The 10777-nt window shown below is 38.6% G+C and overlaps 1 protein-coding gene across 2 annotated transcripts in view; it reads left to right on the plus strand.

Moving 5' to 3' along the window:
* LOC121504903 (adenylate cyclase type 2-like) overlaps positions 1–10682 on the plus strand; it is a 30340-nt gene extending 19658 nt beyond the window's left edge. For both annotated transcript variants that reach the window (XM_041779998.1, XM_041779999.1), the window contains exons 15-26: positions 113–210; positions 373–457; positions 1419–1556; positions 1655–1732; positions 2003–2178; positions 3473–3557; positions 3654–3812; positions 5672–5818; positions 5906–6013; positions 6106–6220; positions 6507–6631; positions 9038–10682. In XM_041779998.1, the coding sequence (XP_041635932.1) occupies positions 113–210; positions 373–457; positions 1419–1556; positions 1655–1732; positions 2003–2178; positions 3473–3557; positions 3654–3812; positions 5672–5818; positions 5906–6013; positions 6106–6220; positions 6507–6631; positions 9038–9172 (1449 nt within the window). In that variant the 3' untranslated portion in view covers positions 9173–10682. The remainder of the gene's footprint in view (positions 1–112; positions 211–372; positions 458–1418; positions 1557–1654; positions 1733–2002; positions 2179–3472; positions 3558–3653; positions 3813–5671; positions 5819–5905; positions 6014–6105; positions 6221–6506; positions 6632–9037) is intronic.
* The last annotated feature ends 95 nt before the right edge of the window (positions 10683–10777 follow it).

Consider the following 10777-nt stretch of genomic DNA (forward strand, 5'->3'; position numbering starts at 1 on the left):
AAAAAAAAAAAGCCAAAATGCAGTATGAACGGTTTTTAAAGAGCATAAACAGAAAGGTTTTACTTTAGGTGTTCTGTATTTGTCAATCATTTTCCACACATTTGTGTTTTAGTTTCGTTTCTCAGAAGTCGAAGGCTTACATCACTCTATGAGCTGCGTAGCACTGATCTTCGTCACTCTGTTTGCTGTCCAGATGCTCGTCTCTAGGAAGTGAGTGAAAGTCACACAATCACATATCATTACTCAGTATTATCTGGCTTTGATTAAGGGCCTCGAGTAATTACCCTTGGCAAAAGATGCTTATTTGAGCTTTTAGTTTTGGATTAAACAGTGTAAATAATCAGTTTTTACTTTCTTTCTTACCTTTCTTAGAAACTTTGAGATGGCAGTGTCCTACGGCGTTACCTTCCCTGTGCTGATACTGCTTCTGTCCATCGCCTTCACTGGATACTTGGAGGTAAACAAAAGAATCACTGCTGTTGGTATTGTATCAGCAAGAGATACAGGAACTACTATACTAATGTGGGAATTTTGACACCAATGCAGGCTCAGATTTTAGAGAGGCTTCCAGCAGACATAGTAGATAAAAATTAACTTTGCACTAATTTTGCATTAATTTGAATATAAGCCGAATGTCAGAGGACAGCTAGGTTTAAGCATATTAAATCTTGTAGAATTTTACCTTTATTAGATACTGTTAACCTATCCAGAGGGGTGCATCTGTCTACTCCACTGTGATATTTTCTCCATTTTAAAAGGTGGGGCAGTTCTGCTTTAGCTGTGGTGTGATTAGGGGTGTTACAAGACAGTATACTTTCGCTCATGGGAACGAGATAATTTAACACTACTTTTAAGAAAACTTTAATGACTTTATTGCTACCCAAAATGCTGTTATGATCAAGATTTTTTTATGAGTTGGGGGCATCTTCTGTGGTAGTTTTCTAGTTTAATGTCACTATGGCTGCTGCTCTGCATCTTGGCAGCTTTCACCTTAACGAAAAATATCCTAAACCTTCAATATCTCGAGATCTCATGGCACAAGACCTTACCCTCGCTGTGTTGGATGCAGATAAAAAAATGGCCCCATATGTATGTTTAAAGAGAGACGTTTAAGCAGGTGATTGTGTGAAAGCAACACAACAGTGGATAAAGGAAGTACATTCTTGTGTTATGCAAGTTACCAATAAAAATAACTGACTTGAGGGCATAAATCAAGAACAACTCTCTAGCAGCAGGTGGTTTGGTATGTTAAGGTATTTGTCTGGTCTTTTTTTTTTTTGGTTTTCTGTCACAATTCTGTTGGTTTTGAATTATTTTAGGATAAGTTATGTTACTGTGACTCAGAATAGTTTATTTGTTTCAGATTTCTTGTATTGATGTTTAAATGCCTTTTTTTTTTTTTTTTTTTTTTTTCCCAGAAATGGCGTTCAAAGATGCCTGTAGGTGTCCAGTGGATATCTGGGCTCTCTAGAGGTGTTTCAACCAGGGCGGTACTACGAATCTTTGTGGTTTGTCTCTGTGTGCTCATCACACTGCTTATGGCCATTCTCAACTTTGTGAGTGATTTTATCCTAGTTTTTCCTCCTATTGCTTATTTCCCTTCTGTACAGAGATTCAGTAGTAAAACACTTCTTTCTGCTCTTTTCTTTTTCAGTTCTTTCTTCCAGGAAATAACTGCACAGCAATTGTCAACAGGACAGAACTGGAAGAACTTAAACTCTACACTGTTCCTGTAAGTGCCACTGTCCTGTAAGAGTGCAACTGTTGTTCTTTTGTTGGTGCTTCTTTTTTCAATAATGAGCAATAACAAAAGGGAAAAATATAAACATGTATCCTTTCCTTCACCTCCAGTGACTCAGGTGCTCAACACCAACAAGCCTAATAAACTTTTACTATTGATTAGTTCTTATATCTTGAATGCTGACTGTTCAGTCCATGCTTTGAACATCACACGTAACTCATCATAAACCGCATTGTTTCCATTGTGTCTCAAAACATGCAGTACTACCTGTACTGTTGCTTGCTGGCCATGCTAGGAGTGATCGTGTTCATCAGGACGTGTATGTCTGTGAAGGTGCTGCTGCTCACCCTGGCTGTGGTGGTTTACCTCGCCCTCTTCCTTCACGTCTACGCCCCGAGGTCCTACTGCCTCATCGACCTGCTTTACAACAACACCACGTGAGACATGCTGCACGTCAAATCACATTTAAACACCGTCTATTCTGTGTAGCTTAGAATTTGAATTGTAAAGGCATTTCTGTAGCTTGTTTTCATGGGGAAGTTTTTTGATATCAACACAGAGACAAAGCAAGAACAGAGGAGATGATTGCATTGCTCATAATGCTCCCAATGCAAATTTTCATTTATATGCCAATGACACTGTCATCTATAGCATCAAGCTCTCAGTCACTTGAAAGAAACCTTTAATATTGTATGGGACACTCTGCCTGAGTTGAAATTTGCTTTGTTCTTTTAGTTCTGTTCTCTGTGACTCAGTCACAAGATTTACTCTTACTTTCTTTTCCCAAAGTCGATCTGGAAATGAGTAAAAGGAGTTTCATGTATGCTGCTCCTGCAGCCTGGAATCTGCCACAGGGATTTAATGTCTTGAAGAGCTGGTCTGTTTAGATCTTTTTAAGGGTAGATTGAAGGCACTGGAGGGAGATGCATGTGGTTGTAGATGTTTTGAGTGATGTCTCTCTGCTCTATGACTCAGGATTTGGTTGATCTTTTAAATGTGCTGCTAGCAAGGGCACTCTTGTAAATGGGGTTCTTAATATCAATGAGGTTTCTCTGGTTAAATGAATTTAAATGAATAAAAATAGAATGAAAGAGATTAGTTTATGTTGATGGTGGTCCACATACTAGCCTTCGCCAACAGTGTGTTTATGTGAAGTGAGTGGGTAAGTATGACCTTTGGTGTACAACCTGCAAGCTTAAAATTGATAAGAAGCTCTGACTTCTTTCGTTCAACTGTAAAAATGTGCTTAAGGGTATTCTGTCTAACCAGCTTTACATGCTGGTAAATTATTAACTTTTGTAAATAAGATGTGTCAAACTGTTAAGATAGATTTATACAAATACTCATGCTTGTTAGCCGCCTGCTCACTCCCACAGTCTCTTAGTGATCCTGCTGAAGTCCATTTTCCACTCTCCCACTTTCATTCACTGTTATCTTCAGTCATCACTTGCTCCGTCTCACTCTGCTCAGGTGTTGTATTCCGACCTTTTGTCGTCCACTCAGAGCTCAGATTGTTGCTCCATGTCTGGAGTTTCAGATCAGCATCTTTTATTCAGGAGCTCTTTTTAGAAGTAAGCCTGACCAGGGGGGTCCAGACACAATTTATTGTGGGATACAAGACACTCCTGTGTGAGGAGTTATGCCATGGAAGGAAAAAAGAGAGCAGATTAGACATCGGGATTATGTGAGAGTGAAGTGGTAAATATATGATTGTTTTGTGTTTTCTTACAGGCCAGGAGTACTGAAGGACCCTCAGATCATGTCTGGGGTCTGGCTCGTCATTTTCTACATCGTGTGCCTCATTCTGGCCAGACAGGTGTGTGTGTGTACAAGTGTGTCTTCTGTCTTTAAATAAAGTTAAAATGAAAATTTCAACTCATTTATTCAAGGATGTTTGTTTTTTCTCTCTCAGGACGAGCTGGGTTGTCGTGTAGACTTTCTGTTGGAGCGTTGTTTCATGGCAGAGAGAGAGGAGATGGAGACCATGGAGAACGTCAACAAGCTCCTCCTCCAGAACGTCCTGCCGCTTCATGTTGCCTCGTTTTTCATGGGCAAAGCTATCCGCAACCAGGTAAATTCATTAAAGCACACCAGAGATGCTCATACACATTACGTGCTCCATTATACTGGGGGATTATTACTCTAGTAGCCATTTTCTTTTGATAGGTAACAGTTGATGTATTTGCATTTGCTGTAAACTAATTAAAGAGACTCAATGTGCAATGGTTTAAAGCTAAGAAATTTCAGGCATAACTTAAGTGGAAGACGGAGAAGGCACAGTACCACAAAAATACTGATTCTGTGGCTTTTAAAAATATTTTTTCATTACCATAAACCCAAAATATGCATCATGGTCTGTTTTGGTTGTCTGCCTAAACATGAAGATTTAATTGTGTTTTTAAAAGTCCTGAATGTGTCGTTTCTCTACAGCTGTGTGGCTCTGTTAGTACTATCTGTTTACATCATGTGGAGTTTGCATTCCAGCTGTCTTCCAGTACAATAGCTGAGCTCTCAGCTGACAGTAATGTTGACAGTTGTGAAGTACACACCCTCAGTCTGTGACTCATTTTGCAATCAGCTTGTCAGTTTTCTCTAGCTGAAGAATTCTCAGTCAAACTAGCGTTTGAGTGTTTATTTACTGAACAGTAAACCACTTTTTTTAGATGCATGAACCTAAGTGGGGAGAAAAGCTTTTAAAAGTCGCACTGCCAAGGGCAGTGGTGACCTAGTGGTTTGCTACCCATGTGGGTGGTGGCTCAGGTTCAGGTCTCTTCCCCCATTTTCTCATCCCTGTTTCTGATGCTATCCACTGTCCTCCTCCTCTATCAACAAGTCTTAAAAATATCTCCTTTAAAAAAGTGATACTGCCAGCCTGGGCCATATTTGTTTTTCCCTCCATATATGACATATGGTCTCACAGTCTAGTGTGTGTGTTTTCATCACTGTTTCCTCACTTTCTAATTTTTTTAATCTTTATAAATCACACCTATGACAGAGAGAAGGCATAAGAGAGCATGCATCAGTTTGCACAAATGACTTAAAATCAGAGATGTATTTATGTGGTTGGAGTCAAACTGTGGGATCCCTTACAGAATGATTTGAAGACCTTTATGAATATATGTGTGCCCCTGTGCCCCTTTGCCGCATGTCTCTCCCCCACTCTCTCATCCCTGTTTTCGAGTCTAAACACTGTCCTCCTCTATGTAATAAAGGCACAAAATAAAATCTTAAAAAATAAATGGTGGCAAAAGTTTATAAAGCCCTTCGTGGACAAACATCAATACTTTTCATTTTACTTAGTTTTACCAGAATAATGAGTAACTTTCAATGTTTTCTCAACATTTCAACTCATTTATCTCCTTTTCTTGGCACAACAAAGCTGCTTTTCCCCTTACAATGAGGTAATTCCTCAAGATCTTTGGAAATTTGCTGAAGATGTGCATGTTTTTCATGGGAAAATGGGTTGAATGTGGGGTTTTTTTGTGCTGTGTCTTTTTTCAGACATGTGTTTTGTTCCACCTAAGATCCAAACTGTCAGGAAAACTTTGAAACTTTGGACAGGATTTGTGAATGAAGAGATTGTAGTGGTTCCTAAGACTAGCCCAGTTAAGAACCACTGGTTTAACAGATCTCAAAATTAGATCAAACCCATGAGTTAGCCCTCTTTGTCACAATTTATCCAATTCATTTTGTGTCTGTTTATATGATAATTTAATTTTAATTCTATTTTAAACCTACCGTATTTGAAATCTAGTATTTCAAAGTAGAAAATAATACTAGACTTTGAAACGAGTGTTAGCATTTAAGTAATGGTTTGAGTGATTAATTTAGGACATTATGTACAAAAAGTGGTCAAACATGTTTGACTTTTTGTTGAAAATGTTCCAGTTTTCTTTAACATAAATCCCACATTTACTGACTGTGTTTCAGGATTTGTACAGCCAGTCATATGACTGTGTTTGTGTGATGTTCGCCTCGGTGCCCCAGTTCAAAGAGTTTTACAGTGAGAGCAGCGCGAACAGGGATGGGCTGGAGTGTCTCCGCTTCCTCAACGAGATCATATCGGACTTTGATGAGGTATGAGGAAGAAGATGATATAATGTGTTGGACTGATGGAACATTTGCCTCTAACTGGGCTCTACTTTTCTTCCTCTTTGTCTGCAGCTTCTGTCCAAGCCAAAATTCTGCACAGTGGAGAAGATAAAGACGATCGGCAGCACCTACATGGCTGCTGCTGGGCTCACACAGTCACCTCAAGGGGACGAAACAAAGGTTTGCTGTTTTTAGAAATATTTACACTACATTTTTGAAGGAAACACCTGCCCAGCACTCTTCATTAATTAGATCTCTGGCGCCCTCTACAGAAAGTTGAGATGTCCTACAGTCATGTGCGCTCCATGGTGGAGTTTGCCATTGCTCTGATGAACAAACTGGAGCTTATAAACACACACTCCTTCAACAGCTTCAAACTCAGGATTGGTGAGTCTGTCCCAGATTTATACTGATGATGAGAGGCATAATCCCTTAAGTGATCAGTCTTGGCTCTTAAATATTGCCATATAAACCTTGAAAATGTTATATATACACTATTACATTTTTTAATGTCAAGTTTGACATAAAAGAAGGCAAAATTTAAAAGAAAAAAAACATAATTTTTATCAAATATCACCTGTGATAATGTTGGTTAAATACCATTGGATGGGATTTTATGAAAAATAATTTTCAGTTCTAGGCCAGTAACGGACCTTTCTCATTGTTTTTGCAGGAATAAACCATGGTCCTGTGATTGCAGGAGTAATAGGAGCTCATAAACCTCAGTATGACATCTGGGGGAACACTGTGAATGTGGCCAGCAGGATGGACAGCACAGGAGTGTTAGACAAGATACAGGTGAGAGAAGGCCAACATGGTAAACATGCTCTTCACTGTGTTACAACAAGAAAACTGCAAAATTACAACTTTACACCCTCTTTGTTATCATAACTTTTCTAATAAAGATGCCCATGTGTATAAGGGGAAGCAGTGAAAGACTGTTATAACCCTTATTCCTAAAAAAGTTAGGATGCTGTGTGACATGTTAATAGATACAGAATGCAAAGCAAATTTTATCCCAATAGAACATAATGTCATATCAGATGCTGAAACTGAGACATTTTACCATTCCATTAAAAATATTAACTCATTTTGAATTTGAAGGCAGCAACATGTCTCAAAGAAGTAGGAATGGGGCCATGTTCAGTACATTCTTGTCCTGTGAAGCCATGCTGTTGTGATGGGTGTGGTATGTGGTTTAGCTTTGTCTTGCTGAAATAGTCAAGGCCTTCCCTGAAGGCAACGTCTAGATTGGAGCATATGTTGTTCTAAAAACTCTAAATACTTCTCAGTATTGATTGTCTTTCCAGATGTGTAAGCTGCCCACACTGTAGGCACTAATGTAACCCCATACCATCAGAGATGCAGACTTTTGAACAGCCTCCATTTAGCCTCACTCCAATGAGCCTCTTTAAATGAGCTTTGTTGTTTCTGGATCATTTTGCAAATGGCTCTGTCTTTGTGTAATACAACTTAAACTTACATTTGTGGATAGCACAGTGAACTGTGTTGACAGTGATTTCTGGAAGTGTTTCTGAGCTGTGCAGTAATTTCCGGTACAGACTCATACCTGGTTTTAATGTGGTGCCACCTGAGTGGCGGAAGGAAAAATGTTGACCTTCAGCCTTGTCCCTTGCTCACAGAGATGCTCACAGAGGCTTTTCTATAGTAAATGTTTTAATAGTTTTACCCCTCCTCGGTGTATTATGCTAATAGTTTTATTGTTTTATTATCTGTTTAGACCCTGTCACCAATTTATAGTTTCCTGTTTACTTTCATTTTGTTTGTATAACCTGACAGTTTTAATCTCACGCTGCTAAAACTTTGCTCTTGTGCTTCAGTGTTTTTAATATTCTTTTCTAATTTTACCTTATTATGTTGTTTTTTTTTAATTGGTGTGCATTTTATTTTATGATGTTAAGCACTTCCTAACATTGTTTTGAAGGTGTTATATAAATAAACTTATTATTATTATTATTATTATTATTATTATTATTTTGTCTCCAGATTCTCTGAATTTTGTGATATTCTGCACTGTAGATGATGGGATAATCAAACTTTTCAGGATTTTACATTGAGGAATGTCCAGATTGGTGAAGCTTTGCCTAAATTTACTTGTGAAAGACCCTGCCTCTCTAAAACGCTCCTCTTATACCCAGTCATGTTACTGATCTTGTTGCCAATTAACCTAATTAGTTGCAAAATGGTCCTCCAGCTATTTTCCATTAGTACCACTCATTTCTTCAGCCTTTTGATGCCTCATCCCTACTTTTTTTAGAGGTGTTGCTGTCACCAAATTCAAAATAAGCTAATATTTTTCATGAAAAGGTAAAATGTCTCAGTTTCAAAATCTTGTTCAAAAACTGTATTCTGTTTTATTTGCAAAAAAAGCAACTGATAAAAAAAAAAAAAATACATCCATAACAAGCAAGAAAAAATATGTGCGCAATGTGCAAGGTCTCACTGAAAAGATGTTTCATTGTCTTTCAAGCCTGTAATTAGAAAATAATAAAATTATGCTACAACTTACTGTTGTTAAAAATTCCCAAACTTAATTTGCAAAACATTTTCCAAAGTTTATGTTTTTAGGACATTTGAGGCTTTAACAGTTTGAGCTGGACAAGTGAAGTTCTCCAAATTTCACCCTCAAGGTTTACAATCTGAGTGCGTTTGACAAAACAATCTTTCTGTCTGTTGCGAGGATCCCTGTGTCCAATTAGGCGACCACAGAGCCATAAATCTGTGCTGTGACTCGACTGACAGACATGTGCAGACAGACTATACAGAGGTACCTGATCGATTCTCCGAAAAGATATGATGGTGGGAGGTGGAGTTGGACTAAATAACAACTGGAAAAAAGAAAAAGATATCGTGTTTTTACTGTAGTCTATCCAAATGTTCTGATGAATGGTATGCTTGCTTAATGCTAACAGCAGTTACTCTCAGGGTAGCTCTGCTGTCTCTCCCCCCTACTTTTATCTAGGAAAAGCTGAACACCCTCTCCCATAGACCCACAAAAACGTGATACATAGCAGTCAAAAACCGACATCGATCTTAATTGTTTCATTGTGGTGGACCCATGTCAGGCTTTTGGAATACCACATTTCTTGTGTCTTCTGTAGTCTTGTTATGTCAGATATTAATCGATAAATAACTGGTGACTAAATCCCCTCATTCCTTCCTTTGTGTATCTTCTGCTCCCAGGTGACAGAGGAGACAGCACGGATGGTGGAGAGCGTGGGACACAGCGTCACTGTCAGGGGAGTCGTCCACGTCAAGGGGAAAGGAGATCTCACCACCTACTTCGTTAACACGGACCAATCATCTCCTCAGTTCTGACCTCCTTTGTTTGATACTGAACATCACACAGACTTGTGTACAAACTTCACATTGGTGTTTGTTTTCATGTGCCTGGACTGAATGGCTCAGTCTCAGGACCTTTTAGGACTAACCGGTCTTTAGTCCACTTGGACGCCCAGTGACTTTATAATGACCATGTTTATTTGCACTGACTCTGCTGTTGCAACATCACTAAAGGAGATGCACTTGTCTTAAGGATGAGACAGTAATTAACATCCTGAAACAGGGTTAAATGAAGGAGCTTTCCACCTGTGGAGTATTTAATGGCAGCTGTAATGCAAATTATCTGTACTGTAGCAGGGTCATCCTGTGAAGCTGCACTCCCCATCACACGTCTGAATTATGTTTGTCGAACTGAGGCACAAATCACAAGTGTTTTTCTTCATCCTTGTCTATACTGCTTTACCCGTGCGGGGTCGCGGGGAGCTGCAGTTGAACCCAGCTGTCACTGAATGAGAGGCACCCTGGACCGGTCACTAGTTAGCCACAGAGACAAAACAAGTCATCAATAACCTAACAAGTATGGTTAGGTCTGTGGGAGGAAGCCGGAGGAACCGGGGAGAACATGAAAGTCCACATACAACAAGGATTTGAACCAGGAACCTTCTTGTAGTGAGGCAGCATGCACTAACCACTGCACTACCACACAGCTCTGAGATGTTTATTTAATTTATTAAAAAATAACAGATTTGTCTTAGCTCTACCAGAGGTTATGTGGGTTTATGAAGTGTATTTTAAGAAGCAAGAAATGGCATTTTTAACTGTTGAAATGATCGTATTTAAAGTTTACATTTTACTTTTACTTTACTCCATTTTTGTTCCTCTAAAACAAAACATTTTGGCCTTTTTTTATGACGTGCAATAATTCATATTAGCCCATGACAGACTAAAGAATGTTTTAAGAGAATGGGGCAGTTGTGCACTTAAAACATGTTTTGTCAATTTTACTTTTACTGACAAAATCCCAAAAAGTTGTTGGAGAAACTGAAGTTTTGATGGTACACTACTGAACACTAGACTTGAACTGTACTTTTATTTTCCCATTGTCTTGTCTTGTCTTGTATTTAACCAATACTCTACCTTTGAAAAAAGATAAAAACGAAGCAACCAGGGTAATTCACTCTGACATTACACATTTTTTAATGGGTAAAGGTCAGATGAGCTTTGTTTTAGGTTTCAATGACCAAAAGGAGAAGAAAGCCTGGAAAAATGTACTATTTCTGTCCTTAATTTAATTTATCACATTTGCTTTGACGCTTATCTCCTTGCATACTGAGATTATGTGCCATGAAAAGTCAAATAACATGTTTGAAGTTGCACTTTCTTAAATGATTTTATTTTGAAATGAAGTTCTGCATTACAGCTTCGAAACTGCACAGAATAGTTGTCCTGTTTTGTTTCTGAGGGATGACGTGAATGCAAAAAAGAGCACGAGTTTGTCCCGTGAATAAAGGGAGTATTTTTATATGTTTTATTTATAAACCAAATAAAAAAGTACAACCATCTGTGTGTTTATGTATGCTAGATTGGTTCGTGCTTATTACCTCGTCTGTCAAGAGCGGTGGAATTTCCCCCCATTCGCTG

Source organism: Cheilinus undulatus, linkage group 22 (assembly GCF_018320785.1).
Source record: "Cheilinus undulatus linkage group 22, ASM1832078v1, whole genome shotgun sequence".
NCBI lineage: Eukaryota > Metazoa > Chordata > Actinopteri > Labriformes > Labridae > Cheilinus > Cheilinus undulatus.